The sequence below is a fragment of the Homarus americanus genome, unplaced genomic scaffold, assembly GCF_018991925.1.
Source record: "Homarus americanus isolate GMGI-L3 unplaced genomic scaffold, GMGI_Hamer_2.0 scaffold36734, whole genome shotgun sequence".
Classification (NCBI taxonomy): domain Eukaryota; kingdom Metazoa; phylum Arthropoda; class Malacostraca; order Decapoda; family Nephropidae; genus Homarus; species Homarus americanus.
The window spans coordinates 11,725,268-11,746,026 of record NW_024733126.1 but is presented as its reverse complement, the minus strand read 5'-3'; the positions used below and the strand labels follow the sequence as shown (position 1 = coordinate 11,746,026).

Below are 20,759 nucleotides of genomic sequence, written 5' to 3'. Positions count from 1 at the left end.
TTTTTCATATTTGTTTTCTTCAGTCACTCTTAATATTATTTGAGTCAATAATTTAACGCACGTCTTTTATGTATAGCAAATTATTCATTACTTTTAATCTTTCTTATTAATCTCTCTCTCTCTCTCTCTCTCTCTCTCTCTCTCTCTCTCTCTCTCTCTCTCTCTCTCTCTCTCTCTCTTTCTTTCTAGCGTTAAAGAGATCGAATATATTATATCCCTGGGTGGTTTAATTCGGTCGAGATATATATAAAAACAAAAATGTTGCCAGCACACTCATGGACACGAATGTTGAGGGAACCATAACATGCTTCATTCATGTCCGGAATATCAATGCACACTTGTACTCTTGTACTCACTCGTGTTTTATCCACACACACACACACACACACACACACACACACACACACACACACACACATCATAGGAGAGCAACTGCTCACTAAGAAAATTATATTTATCAGATTAACAATATTTTCTTTATATTTCCCAAAACTTGATCAGAAAAAAATATTTCTCTGACTATAATATCAGTTCGTGTTGTCAGTTGGTGGCCATTTTATTAATTTAACTTTACATCTTTTACTTATAGAGTGACCGTGTTAGTAAGAGACTACCTCATATACCATGTTGGGGATCAGGCACAAGACAGCCGGGGTATACATAGGACAGTATAGCCGGAGAAATAATTATATAATTACCACACTCCTGATATTGATGTTCTCTAGTCACGCATCCCCCCCCCCCCTAGGCCCCTTGCTGCTAGTGGTGTGTGTGTGTATGTGTGTGTGTGTGTGGTGGCAGTTATGGTGGTGGTGTGTGTTGTTGTGGTGGTGATGGTTGTGGTAGCAGTCAAGCAGTTATGGTGGTAGTAACCTCTGTGTGTGTGTGTGTGTGTGTGTGTGTGTGTGTGTGTGTGTGTGTGTGTGTGTGTGTAGCATGTGTGTATGTGTGGTGGTGAAGCTTCCTACTGCCTCAACTTCTCATTCCTCATTGCCACATATGGACTCTTAAGAACCCAATACGATGTCAATACTAAGTCCCAGTCCCCAGTTGTCGGTCAAACACTTCTCTATATACTCTATGTCTCTATGGCACTCGGATGAATATTCTGGTATACCTGAGGGGAATATATCATAGGTAGACACTAACATAAGAGTAGTGGCGAACGAGTTTTTATTTCATTCCATTTTTTACTTTCTAAATTATTCACTATTTATTTATTTTAAGACTTTCTAAATTTGCTCTGTCTGTCTGGATGCTACCTGGACCTGTATTTAGAAGATCTGCTCTACTCCCTTATAGAGCTCGTACTTCCTTTTAGAGTAATTCATAAAAGTCATTATCAACATAGATACAATCATCTCCATATATCATCATCCTAACTAATCTATCATTATCAGTATATGTCAATTGATATCATCACTTATATATCATGACTTGTAAGTATTCTCCGTTATAGTGGTGTATCAATGATATGAAAAATAAAACGATATCTAAAGTTGTCAGGAATCACGATAAAAATAAATATATTATCGTTGTTTTCAGGAGCGAGTGATGAATGTAGATTTTTTTTTTACGTGAGTCACCAGCGTTTATTTATTTTCTTCGTGTCATGTAATGCTTCACCATGGGTTAATACACACACACACACACACACACACACACATCCGTTATATTAAATTTTGGCTATCATGTACTATGGAGCTACGAAGCATTGTGGATTCGTTAGTTGTGGGAAAAAGGAACCATTTGTTCTTGATATGGTTATGGGTTTTGTATAGATGTTTACTTATCAATAATAATGGTAATTCTTCTCGTTCTTCTTGCTTTTCTTTTTGTTTTTCTTGTTGTTTTTATTGTTGCATCATTATTGTTGTTCTTGTTATTAGTCTCCATAAGGCAGGTAAGGTTAGTCATGCCACACTGAGCCGCCAGTAGGACCTCCCCGCGAGCAAGCCAGCGTCACTCAGCAGAGCAACGATCCCCGCGTTACGGTCGACTATGATTTATCACCGACGATTACATCATTGTCAGAACAACCGAGCGACTCTATCCGTTCCACGAGGGTTGCTGTTGCTGTTGTCACTGGTGGTGGTGGTAGTGTGTTGTGGTGTAAGGGTGGTGGTGGTAGTGGTGGTGGTAGTGGTGGTGTGGAGGTGGTGGTAGTATGTTTTGGTGGTGGTGTAGAGGTGGTGGTAGTGGTGGTGGTGGTGGTAGTGGTGGTGGTGGTGGTGTAGAGGTGGTGGTTGTGGTGGTGGTGGTGGTAGTGGTGGTGGTGGTGGTAGTGGTGGTGGTAGTGGAGGTGGTGGTAGTATATTTTGGTGTGTTGCAGTGGTGATGGTAGAATGATATGGTTTTGGAAGTGTTGTGGTGGTGATAGTGATAGTGGTGGTTAGTTGTACTGTTGATGGTGGTGGTGGTGGTGATGATAGAGGTGGGGGATGTGATGTGGTGTAATATGATAGTAGGTAGCTGTGGTGTTAGTGGTGATATGGACCTTAATGTTAATGAGTTGTGGCATAATGGTGAAGCGGTACTAACAGTGGTGATAATAGTGTAATGTGGTGTGAGTAATGACTGGCGCTGGCGATGGGGCTATTACAGCTCTTTCAGCACTGGTGATGATTGGGGCGTTGACTATACGGAGGCGAATGGTGATGATGCTCTGAAAGTGAGAATGATCTTATTGTGAATGGTAATGTGGTAATAGTGGAGCGAGAGAGAGAGAGAGAGAGAGAGAGAGAGAGAGAGAGAGAGAGAGAGCGGTGGTGGTATCAGTATGCATGTTGGAATTGATATGCTGGATGCTGTAGTGTTGGCAGAAGCGGTATGAGTCGGAATAATCATATATTTCTGAGGTAGTGGTGTGAGAAGGAGTGAGTGTTGTTTATAGGATCTTTATGCATGGTAACTATTTGGTCATCTAATAAAAGAATTCTCTCTCATTGTAGCTTAGAATATCCTCAACCAACGTAAAGTCTCTTGAAATTTAATAAACACGATGGATATTTCCTAACTATAAGAGGATCAACTTTACGTTATTAGTTCGAGTTATATAAGATACGTCTCATCTTATCCTTCATCAAACTCCCACCGATGGTTACACAAGATCTCTTTCAAGTGTATAAATATGGCTGAAAGTAGAGGATTAAAGTGATCAAGTCTCTGTGGTATAAATCGTCATACAGAGATGGTTATAATCGTTTTGCTTCAGGAAGGGATTGAATTTATGGGGCTTAGAAAACACCGTTTGTAAGTGACTAACTGATCGTGTTCAGGGGGTGAGTGTTTGATGTCTTTCAGTAGGATGACAGTAACGTTTTTTTTTTTTCCAAGGATATCGAAAGGCGTTACTGAAGAAGTTTAAAATTCTACTGCTCATAGAAGTCTCTTTCGGTACATAATAAGGCATAAACAATCTTTCTCACGGAAGATATGTTAAAAAGTAAATAACGGCCAGGCAGTGATGAGTAACCACACAGCAAATTGAGTTTCAGTTTTTTGCCGTCGAGAATGACCATCAGTGGGAGAATTCACACTTGTTCAAGGTATTAAATTGATATACGGCTTCTTTTACCTGTGATTTATCGATTTAGGATTATTATTTTCAGAAGCACGTATCGACAGTGAGATATGCCATCAGCAGGTAACGGGAAGATGATGATCCTTCCTTGTGTGAAGCTCTGTCAACTGTGTCTAGCTGCATAGCATACTGTATTTAACTTGTCTCTGGTGACATCAAGACCTATGTCATTGATAGTCAGCTGTCTATTCTTACTCTTATCATTCTATGTACCCGTAAAATATCTTTGCCACTGCAATTACTTCTATAGTGATGATAGTGATTATATACGTATTTGTCTATTTTTAATATATTTCACTAAAGAATATATATGCAGTATATAGTTCATTGAGTTTACAAAGATGATATAAATATTTTTGGTATGTGTATTGACCATTATCGATTTTCCTTTTGTTTACCTGCAACTAATATATGTTTTTCTTGTTTTACAGGTAAGCATGACCGCGAGCCCTCCTCCGTTTGGTTATCTATAAGTATAAAGTATTGATTTACGTAGTCTGTGTAGAGAAGTTTTGAGAGTGTCTGTGTAAATGAGAGAAAGAGATATAGTGTAAAGATATAGAATGAAGTAAGGGGAACTAAGGTGAAAAGGGAGGGAAAGTGAGGATGAAGTTACAGATTGCTTGGAATAATTTCATGAATATTAAATATTAGTTATGCAACTTGCTACACACGCATGATACATACACACACATATATACACACACACACACACACACACACACACACAGACCAAAACTCTAATGAACATAATACATAATTACATAAAACTAATGTAACAAGACTCTATTTACAATTTAAACGATATTTTAAATCACCACAGCGGTCGTTAATGGGTTAATTGTTGAACTGTGGTAGTGGTGTTGTTGAGTTTAGGTTTCATTATCACAGTGAAGAAAGATTACGACTTAACGAGATCGAGCGTGGTGGTGGAGGAGGTCAGTAACTGGAAATCTCCACGAGAGAACGGGCGGTCCTTCTTCGGTGGGTGTTTACGTGTAGCAGAAGCAAACGAGTTGGAACACACCGCGCCGTTACGAGACAACCTATTCATGTCTTCATAACTCGTGTTTTGTAGGGAACGTGATATTCTATCGTATTATAGTGTGAACAAGTGAAATGACATATAACAATGAATTGTATGTAACTCACACGAGACACCTATACGGAGTCCACGAATATATGATTGTGTTCCGGACCACTGTTTGAAACTTGATTTGTGGGAACAGATTCAACAAAACTCACGCCAGCTGTTCTTGCACGTTGAAACTATTGTACTGTACTGTTTCAGGGTGAGACATATATGTTTTTTTATGCTCCTATTTTCTTATTTCTTGTAGATAATAAATAATTTTTCATTTCACTGATTCGGGACCAATAAACCAGAAACATGCCCAGCTTGTACTGTAATCTAATTAACCCAAACACCTTTATTTTAGCATTTTTAATAATATACAGTAAATAGTATAGGAGTTTATGCATTCTCAACCATTTTACAAAGAGTCAGGGATCACCAGATATACAAAATGATGGTGGTTTTGTCCCATAATTCGCCATAACATCATCCAATTTACCCGAGATCAAGTACAAAGATGCTTTACAACGGATCCCAGGCAGTGATATACAGTAGATAGATCTGTCCTCTTTGTTTCTCTCTGGCCTTTACATGGTTGAGAAGACCCAAACAAATCGGGTGGAGACTGAATTGGCGAAACATGTTGCATTATCCTGTTAGTGTTGGTTCCTTTAATGTGTCATTGACCTAACAGAGTACAGTACCCAAACTGGCAAGATTTCAAGCCTCCCCCAAAAAAAAAGATCACCAAGGAATTAAATGCTCTAGTTCTTGCTTAATGGAGTGTATCACTGAGGTCAAACACCAATTACCTCATTAACTTCAACCACCATTAAAAAAAACTCTACTTAAATACCATTGATATTTATAGAGTAAAAGAATAACACAATAATATTTTCCCACGATAAATTAAAAAAAATACCTGTTTATAAAGTAAAAATAAAACAATAGCATTTCACCACAACAAGTTATAAAAACAAAATATATCTTGACTTAGAGAACGTCAACATGAGAATGATAAGAAGAGAGAATGAGTGAGAAAGAGCTTAAAGATCCCTTGATAAATTTAACTGCAGCGTCGTATATATAAAGACGTCAGTGGCACTGCTTGGTCACGGGCCATAGAGGTTTGTCACTCGTAAGGGCTCACGCTTAAATGACCTGAATACATGTGCCTCTCTCTCCCTGTCTGGAACATCACAGGTTGTTTTTGCTCTAGGTGAAGGTGTCTGAGAGCGTGAATACATTATTATTATCATCATCATTCTACCTCGGCTAAAATAATAGTGATGGAGTGTTATTATTTACGTGTTGTTCTGGGGAAGAGGAGGAGGAAGAGGAGGTTCTTGTTTAATTTATGAATGTTAGTTGTGGTGGGTTTGAGAGAGAGAGAGAGAGAGTCTACCTTTCTTCCTTTCTGTCCATATCTCTCTCTCTCTCTCTCTCTCTGTTCTCATTCTCTGTTCTGAAAATATAATAAATCATCACCATTATCTTTCTATCTCTTATAAACCCCTGTAACAGACCCTACGCCCTTCTTACACACACACCAACACCTGTCCCACACCCTTATTATCCATCCCACATTCATGCCACCTATCCCACATCCGTTCAACCTCTGTCTCATTCCTACAACCAACACGCTCCCCATTCCAATGCCCACACCCGTCCCACAACTATTCCTCGTACATTCCTATACACTTTCTGCGTTCATCCGCAAGCATTACACATCTGTTCCATAATTGACGTTACATATTTCTTCTTCTTCTCTCTGTTTACAAAATTCCATCTTGCGCATCCACCAGATCATACCATCACTCCCAACTTACCTCCCTTACTCCCTCCCTTACCTCACCTCCCCTCATCTTTCCTCCATTCCCTCACCCCCTCCATTCGCCTCCTCCCCGCCTTCCCGCTCCCTCACCAACCCGTGCTAACTACTTCCTCTCCTCCCCACTCTTTCCTTTCTCCACTATCTCACCACGAATAGCTACTACAAACCTCTCCCTCACCGTTTCACCCCCAATTCCCTCACTTCTCTCTCCCTCATCTTCCCTTCCCTCACTTCTCTCTCCCTCTTCTTCCCTTCCCTCACTTCTCCTTTCTTCACCTCCTCTTTCCTCATCCCCCCCTCCCCCACATCATTCACCTCCCTAGTCTCTAACCAACTCACACCGCTAGCCATTCCTTCACCCCCCTGCCTCTCCCTCCTCACCTTCTCACCTCCTCACACCCTCACCTCCTCACACCCTCACCTCCTCACACCCTCACCCCCTCACCTCCCTACACCCTCACCTCCCTACACCCTCACCTTCCTACCACCCCTTCCTTCACCTCCCACAACTCGTGTCAGACCCCCAAACTAAGGAATAATTCACCAAACTCTATAATCTTCGCGTTAGTGGACACACTTTGAAGACAAATTATTGCCGTGTAAAGTGAGCCATTTGTTGAATTTGTGAGCCGTGATTATCGCCATCATTAATTGTTCATAGGCAGGTAACTCACCTTAGCTCATTCGTCAGTGTTGCGTGATATCTACCTGTAGTCTACCTGAGATCGATTCTGAGGGGGTTCATTTTACCTATTACAGGGTGACTATTACTTTTTTTTACCTTAGGTCCATAAAACAACAGGACATATATTATGATGTTAGATTATTATTATTTTTATTCGTGAAGGGAAGTGGAGGTGGGAGGAAAGTGGAGCTGGGAGAAAAACACAAGTCAAGTAAACATATTCAGAGTTCACTTTCACTTGAGAAAAGGAAAATATAAGTAAATCGACTTAATTCTAGTTGACGGGGTCTTGCTATGAAATGGATTTTAAATGCCAAAATCTTACGTCAAGACACTTCACCAAATGGGGTATGTGAGTACCATCTACCCCTCTGACCTGCGTTGTGATACAAATATAATAACCAATTTAGCTCCCAATTTGCATGGTACCCCACCGGTGGTATAAGCGTTTTCTCGACCTTAGACAGAAGAAAATCTTGATGACAGGACCTTTTGAGAATTAAGACTCTGAAGTTTTGTAGGACTGAGGAATGTGTTTGTCATCTTGGGCTGTGTGACTAGGATATTGTGTTTGTTGTTGTGCTTTTGTTAAGATGGTTTTTGTTGTTGTTTATGTCGCTCATGCTGCTGATGTAGTATTTTTTAACTTATTGTTTGTGTTATTGTCTTTATTATTGTTTTTAATTATACTAATATAATTGTTCTGGTTATCTTTTTTTTTTCAATCTTCCTCAATGTTATTGTTCATGATGCACTTTTGCATTTATTTATGTTCTTTTAAACCATTTCATTTCACTTGTTAGTAATTCAAATACTGACCTCCCTATTCATTGTTTTTGTAATTATTTTATTGCATCGTGTGTGCGTGTGCGTGTGTGTGTGTGTGTGTGTGTGTGTGAGTATACTTCCCACGTTCATGACCTTGAAATGGCGAGTAAATCTGACATGATATATGACAGAACAATATAGATGTGAGGAATAAAAATCTGACGTGTCGAATCACCACCAATCTATTTCATCAAACTATTATTCACTACAGATAGACAGCAATAACTACATATCCTTTTACATACGTAGAGATACAGATACATAGTTCTATATATATAAAATTACTGCAGGCCGCGGTACAGTATGAGACATATTCAAGCTGATGAAGAGAGAGATAACACACACACTAATCCAATCACCGAGCACTGAAGCATGTCCAGTGAGGCGAGTCGAGGGACTTTGACACGGGGCGAGGCCTGGCCGTGTTTTACTTACGTGTCACGGTAATACAAATGCCTTATTAAGTGGGAAATCCATCGAGCTTTGCGTCAAGATGCGGTGTGCATGTTAAGTGCTGATTAAGATCCCTCCTTTACCTCATCATCCTGGCAACCTTAATGCTTCTAGCAGACGCGGTAACCACCGAGCACGTTCAGCGTCGCGAATTATATACCACAACACTTGTTTATACATACATACATACATACATAATAATGGTTGCCCCTCGTCTAACGAGGATGGCCGGCCCAAGGGCCACCTAGACGTGAATTTGTTTAAGGTGTAGGAGCTGTCGCCAACACAACAACCACACCCTAAGTTAACGAATTACATGACCCAGTGTCAAGGAAGAGTCCAAGAAGACCGGACAACTCGCCAACTGCACTGGCTAATCATTACCCCAGAACACGATCAGCAAATCGATTAACATCCAGGTCCCCAATTATTGCTGGGTAGACAGAGGCAAATGGCGTTAAGAAATTTGTCCACTCGCTTGCTAGGCGAGTATGCTGACCATTACACCACATACATACATACATACAATCTGTAAAATTAATATCGTTGTATAGTTCCTCAGAACTAGGTCGACACATTAATAAAAGTGTTATTTATGTTCCTGAATATAAATTAAGGTGTTCAGTATGATACTCAGTACTCGGCAGCACCTGGTACAGACGTATATCTATACCACCACGCTGCCGTTCACTCCAGGCTCTTTCTCCGTGTTGAAGCTCTCGGTTGCTAACTGTCTCCCCTGATAATCAGTCTCTTTCTCGTGAACAAAGACACAAACATTACGTCACAGAGTTGGTATGAAGTAAGTTGCCTTTGATCTGATGGGATGCAAAAAACAAAAACGTGGAGGGAGATTAATTAAGTTTTCCCTCAGTCCGTCATGGCGAGACACGGTGGTCCCAGCTGTTCTCACCACCAACTTAGAGAAAACGAAGAGTAGTGAGCCGATTATGGCAACAGACTAGAGGCTCGCACCTTGTATTTATAAACGATTCGGTGGAAGTGGATTGCCAGTCTTCCTTGGTCACACTCCCTCTCTCTCTCTCTCTTGTGGCTTTAGAGAAAAATGATGCAAGTTCGCTTATCACCGAGTGGCAGCGGAATAATGCATGACATCCGTCTCCCACAACAGCACATGACACAGATACCAGGCCAGATACCGACCTCTGACATATTCACCGTGTATTAAGTGACACACGGCACATGGCAACACAAAGATTTTTCCCCCATAATGGTGTTCTTTGTCATAGATATATCCTTCTAACTCTACCTATATAAATATATCTACCTCTATATACATATATCCCAATATGGGTTGAAAGTATATGCAAATATAATGAAGATTGATTGAAGGTTTACCGCTAAATCACCCGAACATGATTTCCCAGCATGTAAAACAAGAGGCGTGAGTGATAGACCCTGGCGGTAATACGGGCTGAGGCGGCAACTGTCACTAATTAGCCTTGATGATACTCACTCTCCCTAATAAGTCTTTGGCTGTGAGCTGTTAACGTCGTGTCATTAGTCCACTTTCAGATCATTAATTAGGACTGATTGTTTGACGTCATGAGAGATTATGAAGCTAATGATTGGCACAAATCGTCTTGCATTAATCATAATACACTTCTATGTCCTTTTGACTGTGTATGTGTGTCTGTGTGTGTACATCCGCTACACCAGGGATGAACGAGTTGGTGATAGTGTCCTTGTGAATGTCTTTGTGTATACACGTGTTGCCATCTGTGTGTATGTTTATGTATGTACTTGTATATTTACGAAGACTTCCGTGGAGATAAACAGTAATGTCTGTATATATGTTTCGCTGATATGTATCTTGAACTAATTTGAGAGTAAATTATAAACCTGATGAAATATATAAATGTATATAGACTGGCAATATATTTCTGAACAATCCAAGTTCATTATAAACAGTCAACCGAAATACAAAAAACAACAACAACATAAATTATATTCCCCCTATTATTTCAGCCCACTGTATCCAACCATAAACAAACACAACAAACAAATATTGATATAAACCCTACAAACAACACAGCCAATGTAAACAAACACTTTTATCATGTTTTCAGACTACTGTTTCCAATCATTAGATACATAACGAACAAAATTAACATAAGGAAAACAATTAATCAAATTATCTAGACATTCCAATCGCTAATTATTATTCATTAGATATTTTTTATTGGATTTTATGACCGCTGTATCAAACTACGAGACACCGACAACTGTATGAGACTAGTGGAGACAAAGAGTTATGAAATCTAGTGCTGTATTAAAACACTAGTACATAGATGACTGTCACAATGTCCATCCTACCATTAATACAAATTACGTCAACACCATACTCCCCGACAGTCATTAAAAGTTCCGACAGTAGCGATAATCTCCATCTTCCTACCCTCCCGTCCTCCTCCTCCTCCTCCTCCTCCTCTTCGTTATAATGTCGTCTCTTGTTGTATAATAAATTCTACCTGTATCACCTGGTTCCGACTGTGTGTGTGTGTGTGTGTGTGTGTGTGTGTGTGTGTGTGTGTGTGTGTGTCTGGTGTGTGTGTGTCTTCTGTGAGTGCTTGTGCTTGTACTGTAGATAAGCACAGACAGACAGACACCCCCTCCCCCGCTCAAACACACATGTTAGAGACCGGATATTCATTTAGATTACATCTCTCTCTCTCTCTCTCTCTCTCTCTCTCTCTCTCTCTCTCTCCGATATATTTTTCATTTCGACTTGCCAGATGAAACCGCGATCATATTAATGCTTCGCCCACCTGAGCTCATTAGCGGGTGTAGCCTCTAAGCTGACTCTCTCACTAGATCAGTAAATTTCTCATCTGGAAACAAATCGATTGGGAGTAATTTGCGGTCAGCTGTCAAGTTTATAAAATCAGACGGGGTACCAAAACAGATCTGACCTGTCAAGTGGGGTACAAGGGGGCGACTGTCAGAACGCCCGCTCTTGTCAGCTGTCACTACCTGTCAGGTTGAGTTCCGGCGTTGTTGACAGATTGTAGGTTGACAGGCTAAAGGTTGACAGGCTATTCATCAACGGTTTGACAGTCTTACGGTAGAGCCACAAAATAATTATACAAAAAAAGATGACTGACTTGGTCTGAATGTGACATGGGGTTGTCTCACCTGCTTCATGACAGATGACCACCATTACCTGATATGAGGTCTTGCCATTACCCCCATACAAGTAGTACACGTGATTAGACATTCGTTTACTCGTATATATTCTACAAAATCCATCTACCTAATGACCTTCGTTTATTCATGTATTTAAGATAATGTAGAGAATAAAATGTCTTTGAAGCACATTCAGTATCTATAAATAATTCTTTTATGCATACAAGCCCTTTCCTGTTATGATACTAGGTGGTCAGGCAGGTGTCGAGCTGACTCTTAGTATTCAACAACAATAGTGGGTTACTCCATCCCCTAGCAACATGATCCTCCACCGGTAAACGCACCCGATAATGTACACAACTCTTACCCGGTGTACAAAGGTCTAGTGTACAATGAGGGATTCCAAACCTATACCCATTCGATTGGGAAGGGAACGCACACTAATACGGCACATACACAGAGTCATAAACCAATACACACGTTCACTCACATATACACACAACATATACACACAACAAGCCATCAACCACACTAATATAACTCATCACCTTAGAGATTCCCAAGTAAATCGCATTTCAACTTTACTCTCGTTAATCACCGAAGAAGAAAAATGACCCAGATATCTCTCAGTTTTTGTCTCTCCCCTCCTCCGTGTTGAGCCCCACTATTGTTTCCCCATTAATGTATGCGTTCATGGGTCTTTATCTGTCCCTGGTGAAGACTCGTCCCGCCCTGCCTCCCCCCATGTGCTGTATAGGCAGAGTCAGGCTGAAGTGTTGCCTGATGAAGTTTCTGTCTGTCTGTCTGTCTGTTGGTGTCTTTGTCCTTTCTGTCTCTCTGTCTCTGTCTGTTGTTTCTGTTTGTCTGTCTGCATGTGTGTCGCCAGATTTTCTCTTTCTCTTTCTCTGTCTCTATTTCTTATCTGTATTCATTTTTCTTTCATCCTCACTCTTATCTATGTGAATTTGTCTGGCTGTGTTCTCATCTGTCTGTCTGTCTGTGTCTATCTGTGTCTGTCTGTCTATCTGTCTGTCTGTGTCTATCTGTGTCTGTTTGTCTGTCTGTCTCTCTCTTTCATACTATTTAGCCCACAAACTGTAAGTTAGTATTCATTTTTGCCTTTTACCAATACACCCCTTTACTACTTCTTTCTTAAGAATAGTTACCCATTGATTCCCTAAATGAATATTATATAATTAAGCAGAGTTTAACATTACCTAAATATCACCTATTATTTAGGCAATATTATAAATATTTAAACCCCCAAGTTGATATGAAAGTCAATGAGGGATTATTCCAAACTCATTCCTTCATAAACAAGATATATTTACAATTTATGTCATATATCTGAATTTTCTGTACCGATATATAAAAAATAACATTAATCAATCTCATTATTTTTGCCATGTTATCAATCTACTTATACATCTTTTAGAAAAATTAAAGGATCTGGACATTAAAATAATTTCATGCGTAAAGTATTTGTAGTTCTTAATGTTACACACGGGAAAAAATATTATCACTGACATTAATTATTATTACTGTACAACTTCTACCATGTAATCAGTTTAATGAGTTATTGCTATTAACTCAAAAGGATCATATGTGTTAACGTCATGTATTCTTTCAAATTTTATTGATCCTCATGTTAAATATATCACCTGAAGTATCACCATTGACACCGACTATCTCATTATATTTTGCGATGTTGTGAATCTAATATATTTCCCCCATAGTTATTGATATTGGTATTTTCATTATATTTTGCAATGTTGTGTGTGTAATATAACATTTTCTCAGTGTTCATTATTATCTACTTCCACCTTGAATACAACAGTCTTGGAATGTAAAAAAAAAAAAAAAAAGTAAAATAAAAATTCGACGTTGTCTTGTGGGTGTAAGGAGTCCATGAAGTAAACTATTATCTTAAATACTGTTTCTTTTTGTTTCAGACCGTGAGTTTAACATGACGAACCCTTGTAGGCCAGACAACTCTTAAACACACCTCAATGTGTTTTTTTACCTCTTAATATCTCTACATTTACCATTTGATTTATTTTTATTTTTATTTTCTTTCTGGATTTTATTTTAACCATTCCTGAAATTCTATACAGTTTTTTTTTATTGTTGTTTCTATAGTTTGAGTGAAGTGATTATTTATTTTTATTCAGATTAATTATTTTTATGGCTTTTTATCGGCTTTTAAGTTTGGATCAATGAGTATCCCAAATTTTCACGTGTGTTATATAATTCAGTTACAATGATTTTTTTTTTTTTTACGTGAAACACTTATCTAAAGCAGTTTTATTTTTTATGATTTTTTTGCTCTGTTTTTTCTGACTTTTTTTTACATGGGAAAAAGAAATATTTAGGAATTTATTTATCAATGTTTACTTACCTACAGAAAATAATTCCATTTCTGTATCGTGGTTACTTAATACTCCAAAGTTTAAAAAAAAATATTGAAGGAGAAATTATTTTTTAAAGTTTTCCTACGAATTACTTCTGTCTGTTTACAAGTCAATTATACGTCATATTCTCACATATCATATCGTCTTTATTATGATTTTTATCTATTAATCTCATATCAAAGCTTAGGACACACTGTTTACATTTCTTTAACCTCAAAAAACAGACGAAAAAAAAACGCTTCAGCCAATACGTCTTTCTACAATTCCTCTCTTCCTCCAATTATTCTTCCTGCCGTTTCTCTTCCTCCAGTTCTTAACCCCACATCTCCGTCCTTAGTTGCTCACCACCCTCCCTCTCTCGCGTCCCCTCCTAAGCTCTGTCTGAGGGAATGACTGCCTTGCAACACCCAGTGAGTAGAGTACTTGTTGGTTCTTCTGTCTATAGTATTTCAGTGATTCGTGGTGCAGCCCATACTGCCGCCCCCTACAGTACGTGCAAATATTACCTATGTTTATCTTAAAGTGGAAGAGCAGCAGGTTGAGAGAGAGAAAGATACGAGTACATATATGCATAGTACACACACACACACACACACACACACACACACACACACACACACACACACACACACACACACACACACACACACACACACACACACACGCACGCACACACACACACACACACACACGTATAGACGGGATCAACCGAAGCATATGTTACAACCCAGGTACACATACATAGTGTTGTGACACCTGCAAAACATTGGGAGCCTGCAAGTGTCATTAAGAACAGGTGTTTCCTTCATTAAGTCTGACACCGGCCACGTTAGATGTCGAATTGGACTAATTTCCATAATTCATCTTGATTATGAGGGGTCTCGGGTAACGTGGTACTTCGTTTCAACTATACAAGTGGTGTAGTTCGTTTCAGTAATATTATCCACTTCATAAACTGAGAGAGACAGGACAAAGGCAGAGACAGACATAAAGACAGACAGACAGACAGACAGACAAAAACACAGACAGACAGACAGACCCACCCCCTAAAAAAAAAAAAAGCATTATCAGTGTTTGTCAGAAAATGATCACGAAAATCCAGTCGCAACGTCACTGATGATAGGACTGGCCTGTGTATCATTTGATTAGAGTGTCAGTGCTTGTGATGTATTATGGCTGTTGTGTCTAGAGGTTCATGGACAAGTGTTTTATTGGAAGATATGTCTACCTTCCTGCTGTTAGGGGAGGGGTGAGAGAGGGGGAAGTGAGAGACGGTAAGACATAAGAGGTGAGAGACGGGAAGACAAAAGAGGTGAGAGACGGGGAGAGGTGAGAGACGGTAAGTAATAAGAGGTGAGAGACCGGAAGATGGGAGGAGGTAAGATACGGGAAGAGGTGAGAGATGGGGAAGCAGGAGAGGTGAGAGACGGGAAGACATAAGAGGTCAGATACAGCAAGAGGTGAGAGAAGAAAAGATAGAAAGGTAATAGACGGAGGGGAGTAGATAAATAGTTGTTGATAGATTGTGGTAGATGGATGAGGTAGGTAGGTAGATAGATAAATATATAGATATTAATTAATGGGTAAGAGGTAGATATAGATAATAGGTAGAGACTGTTGATAAAATACTGACGTTTGGATGGAGAAAAATGATAAATAAGGAGTAATGTAGAGAAAGATGATGATGAGGATGTTTGAATTATATAATGAGAAATAAATAAAAAGAGATGAAAAGAAGAAAGGAAAATTAATCTTTACAAATATTATTACTTTTCTTCTCTGTGTCTTTGAAATATTATATATATATCTTTTATTAATTCTCATTTCCTCATATCCATATATTTTATTTTCTATAGTTATCGTCTTCTTATATTCACATTCTTTATCTCTTATTTTTATCTTTATCATTCTGTATCTATCTCTCTTTTACTTCACGTTCTCATACTTATTTCTTCTCCTCCTTCTTTCACGCTATTTCTCCTTTCCTTTGCCATGTCCTCGTCTCTCTCTCTTTCTCTCTCTCTCTCTTCCCCACTTCCCTATGCTTCTCCTACTCTATTTCCTCTCTTTCATTTTATCACCCTTCTGTTTCTTCTTCTCGCTCCCCTCTTCTATCTTCTTCCTCCTACTGTTTCTTCCACCCTCTTCTCTCTACACTCCTCCTCCTTTTTAATCTTCCCTAAATTTTCTTCTACTTCTTCCTCTTACCCTTCTTCCACTCCTCTCCCTATTTTCCTTCCTCTTCCTTCTCGCTAATCTTCGTTTTACCTCCTCCTTACTCCTTCTACCACTTCCTCTTTCCCTTTCTTATACCTTCTTCTTCCTGCTTACTCCTCCTTCCTCTTCCTCCTCCTTAATATTCCTTATACATCCTCTTTACTCCTCCTATATATATTCCCCCATCCCTAATCTTCCTTCTTCCTCCCTCTTCCTCTTTCTCCCCTACTCCTCCTCCTCCCCCTTCTTTCACCTCTCAACCCCTACGTGCAACGCCATGCCTCATGTAGTCTGTTGATCCCCCGACGAGGGAAAAGCCTTGGCAACAGACGCCCTACTTAATTAAATGATAACAGACGAATGACCGCCCGCCGCCCACATCCTCCGCCCTTCTTCCACCATCCCCATACACCCCCACCCACCCACCGCCCATCTCCCGCCCCACACCCTACCCATGACCCGCCCACACCATGAACTGCAGGTGCTCCCCCCTCCTCCCTTCTTAACGAGCTAACAGCCCCTGTGGCTTGTTTGAAAGGAGGTAATGGAAGAGTGAGGATAAGGGAGAGGAGGAAATGGTAAAAGGAAGGGAAGAGAAAGGGAGAGAGAGGAGGTAAGGGGAAAGATAACGAGGGGGATGGAAGGAGGAAAGAGGGATACATAAAAGAGAAGGGGGAGGGAGGAGAAATGGAAGGAAGCATATAAAAGGGAAGATAGAAAAGAAGAAGGTTGAAGATAAAGGGAAAGATAACGAGGGGGATAGAAGGAGGAAAGGGGGATATAAAGAAAGGAGGGCGAGGGAGGAAATGAGTAGAAAGCAGTTCAGGAAAAGATGAGGGGACCATGTAAAAAAGGGTAAAGGAAGAAGAAGAAGGAAGTTGAAAAGGAATGGGAGAGAACAAAAGGACGTTAGGTGGGAAAATAGGAAAATAGGATAGATAAAAAGAGAAAGTTCTTGATAAGATAAATATAAAGAAGTGAAGAAAGGGAGAAAGAGGTAGGAAATTAAGAATGAAAACGTTATGGGAAAAAAGAGCAGGATTGAAAAGAGAGAAGAAAATTGGAAGAGAGAAGGAGGGTAAGAGGAACAGGGTGGTAGGAAGAGGTACATTAGGGGAGATGGGAAGGGAGGGAGATGCAGGAAGGGAGAGAAGAAGACGCAGGAAGGGAGGAAGTGGGATGGGGAGCAAATGAGGAGCAGGAAGAGATGAGATAGGAAGGAAGGGAAAGGAGATGCAGAAAGGGAGAAAAGGAGACACAGGAAAGGGGAAGGTGAGAAGGGGAGAAAAGGAGGCACAAGAGAGGAAGAGTTGGGAAGGGAGAAAGGGGAGGGGAGGAGTGGGGAGGGGTAGCTTAGGCCGACCACTGGAGGTGACGAGGGAATGTTTTGTACACAATGTGTAGAGTTGCTATGGCTACAAGACGGTCCACACCCCAGCTGTTACCACCATCTTGTCGTTGTTGTTATAGCTAAAGCTTCGAGTATCTATTATAACAATTACCGTCCTTGAGTTGCGTTGACTGGTAATCTGAAGACGGTAAGGCCCAGCTATACTGAATTAAAGCCATCATTTATTTATGTTTCTTTTAAAATCATGTTTCAGGAGTCATTTGTATAGCAATTACCTCCTAGGTATTGCTGCGAGGCTACATTATGACTTATTAACGCTGTGAGGGGTAACGATTCTGCCGGTGTGTTTATATGATTCTTTCTGCTTCTGTGCCTCTGCAACATGTGTTTGTGAGAACTTTGAGCATTGCTATGAATTTTACAACGAGTCCTGATGGCAACTTCCACGAGAACAAGTTTATGTTGTTTGATGACTTTCTTCCATTTCCACCATGACCCTTTCAATAATTTTGGCAATTTTCTACCATAAACTACTCTATCGTTTGTCGATATATGATTTCCTTCTATGGCAATAATTTTCATTGTTAATAGTTTTCCTTGACAAAGTCCCTCTATTTATTGGGTTAAATAGATGAAGTTACGTTGGATTGGGTTGGTTTAGGTTAGTTTAGGAGGCATTTCACGACCTGGGCAAAATGACTTCCCAGTTCATAAGCTGGGCAAATTTATAAACAGGGTGTAACCTATTTATAAGGAAAGACAAATCTACAGTTACAAAAAAGTAATCTCTTCCCTTAATTATGTTGCATTGTTTAGTGCACAACCATAGTGTCCAAACACACAATATCATGACACTCTCGCCAGTGGTTGCGTGAAGTCCATAAACTAACTAATGAATTAGCCAGATGAGACCCCCAAGGCGTGGCCACCACCTCCTCCTCCTCCTCCCCCTTCAGACGTGCCACAGGACGGACTCACTCTATACCCAACACACTCCCTCCTGCTCACTATCCCCCCCTGCCTATTCTAGTTTTTGCGTGATCAATGACGGTCCTAATTGTGAACTCGGGGCTTATTTACGGCCTTTTCCTTGATATATGGGTAGTGGTGGGAAGTGGGTAGGGGATACGGGGAGGTTAGGGGGTGAGGTAAGGGCAGGGAAGGAGGTATAGATGGGTGGGGTTAAGATACCGGTAGAGTCGCAAGGAACACCTGTACAAATACCATGGAGCCATTAATGTCATGTTCTGTGGGCAATACAAAAGGACTTTCGCCTTAAGGCAAATTCGTGGCTTAATACTATCATGCCTTGGTATGGAGTGATTTATGCCCCCTCCACTCGCTCGGCTCTCCCCCTTCCCTTCTCACAGCCCCCTCTTCTTCCTCCCCTCCCCCGTCTTGTCCTCAGTGCCTCAAGAAAACACATGTTGAAAATGTTGCGTATGTAAATATAACACACAACCATCCTGCCCAAAGCTCAGAGCAAACCTGTTAAGCTTCTCTAGATGAGGTGACTAAATGAGAGCTTGTCCTGTTACGCACACACACACACACACACACACACACACACACACACACACACACACACACACACACACACACACACACAATGTATATATACGTACCGGTATACATATTGAAGTTCATCAGAACAATGTGTCAGTTGTGTCTATTTTATTAATATTGTCACTCATGTAGAGTTGATTGACATTGTTAACTGTGATAAAACTGCCCAAATTATTTCAGTTGAACCAAACATTTTATATATTATAGTCAGCAGAAAGTCAAATAATGGGAGGAAAACGCTCTTTGACAAGCAGGGTTGTGGTAGTGTGGTAGGGAAGTGTTGTGGTAGTGTGGTAGAGAAGTGTTGTGGTAGTGTAGTAGGGAAGTGTTGTGGTAGTGTGGTAGGGAAGTGTTGTGGTGTGGTAGATAAGTGTTGTGGTAGTGTGGTAGGGAAGTTTTGTGTTAGTGTGGTTGGGAAGTGTTGTGGTAGTGTGGTAGAAGTGTTGTGGTAGTGTGGTAGGGAAGTGTTGTGGTAGTGTGGTAGAGAAGTGTTGTGGTAGTGTAGTAGAGAAGTGTTGTGGTAGTGTGGTAGGGAAGTGTTGTGGTAGGTAGAGAAGTGTTGTGGTAGTGTGGTAGGGAAGTGTTGGTAGTGTAGTGTTGTGGTAGTGTGGTAGAAGTGTTGTGGTAGTGTAGAGGGAAGTGTTGTGGTAGTGTGGTAGGGAAGTGTTGTGGTGAGTGTGGTAGAGAAGTGTTGTGGTAGTGTGGTAGAGAAGTGTTGTGGTAGTGTGGTAGGGAAGTGTTGTGGTAGTGTGGTTGGGAAGTGTTGTGGTAGTGTGGTAGAGAAGTGTTGTGGTAGTGTGGTAGAGAAGTTTTGTGGTAGTGTGGTAGGGAAGTGTTGTGGTAGTGTGGTAGAGAAGTGTTGTGGTAGTGTGGTAGGGAAGTGTTGTGGTAGTGTGGTAGAGATGTGTTGTGGTAGTGTGGTAGAGAAGTGTTGTGGTAGTATGGTTGTGTGGGTAGGGAAGTGTGCTAAGGATAATACTCTGGTAGGATGGCAGGGAAAGAGTTTTGTATGGTGGTAGGGAAATACTATGGGAGGGAAATAATATGGCAGGAGAAAAATGTGGCAGGAAAAAAAGCGTGGCAGGGGAAAAATTGTGACAGGGAAAAATTATGGCAGGGGAACTAGCGTGGCAGGGAACAGTTGTGTAAGCAGTGAACACTTCGGGAGACGCCAGGGTCACTGAGTCCCTGATTTAGACGTGTTCGTGTTACAAGGTCGGTTGTGGAGAGGGTGGCTGGGTGGTTAGGGAAGGTGTGGTGAGGTGTGGAGGATAGGTGTGGTGAGGTGTGGAGAACAGGTGTGGTGAGGTGTGGAGGACAGGTGTGGTGAGGTGTGGAGGACAGGCGTGGTGAGGCAAATAGAAAAGGTGTGAGGGATAGAATTGGTAGAGTATAGAGGACAGGTGTAGAAGACAGGTGTAGAAGACAGGTACAGAGGGTGATGAAAAATGATAATGATGACTTTGACTTTTGTAACAAATTATATTGTTTGTATCATAGAGCACAGTTGGATGTTGAACGAGACACACACACACACACACACACACACACACACACACACACACACACACTTACAAACACCTATTTATACACACAAATACAGACGAAA

General features: G+C 40.5%; 1 protein-coding gene across 4 annotated transcripts in view; it reads left to right on the top strand.

Moving 5' to 3' along the window:
* LOC121869356 (homeotic protein Sex combs reduced-like) overlaps positions 1-20,759 on the top strand; it is a 120,668-nt gene that overhangs the window by 62,158 nt on the left and 37,751 nt on the right. For 2 of the 4 annotated variants that reach the window (XM_042370687.1, XM_042370689.1), the window contains one exon: positions 13,558-13,560. The exons of the other annotated variants lie outside the window; for them this stretch is intronic. In XM_042370687.1, coding sequence (XP_042226621.1) covers positions 13,558-13,560 — 3 coding nt within the window. The remainder of the gene's footprint in view (positions 1-13,557; positions 13,561-20,759) is intronic. 4 annotated transcript variants of the gene reach the window in all.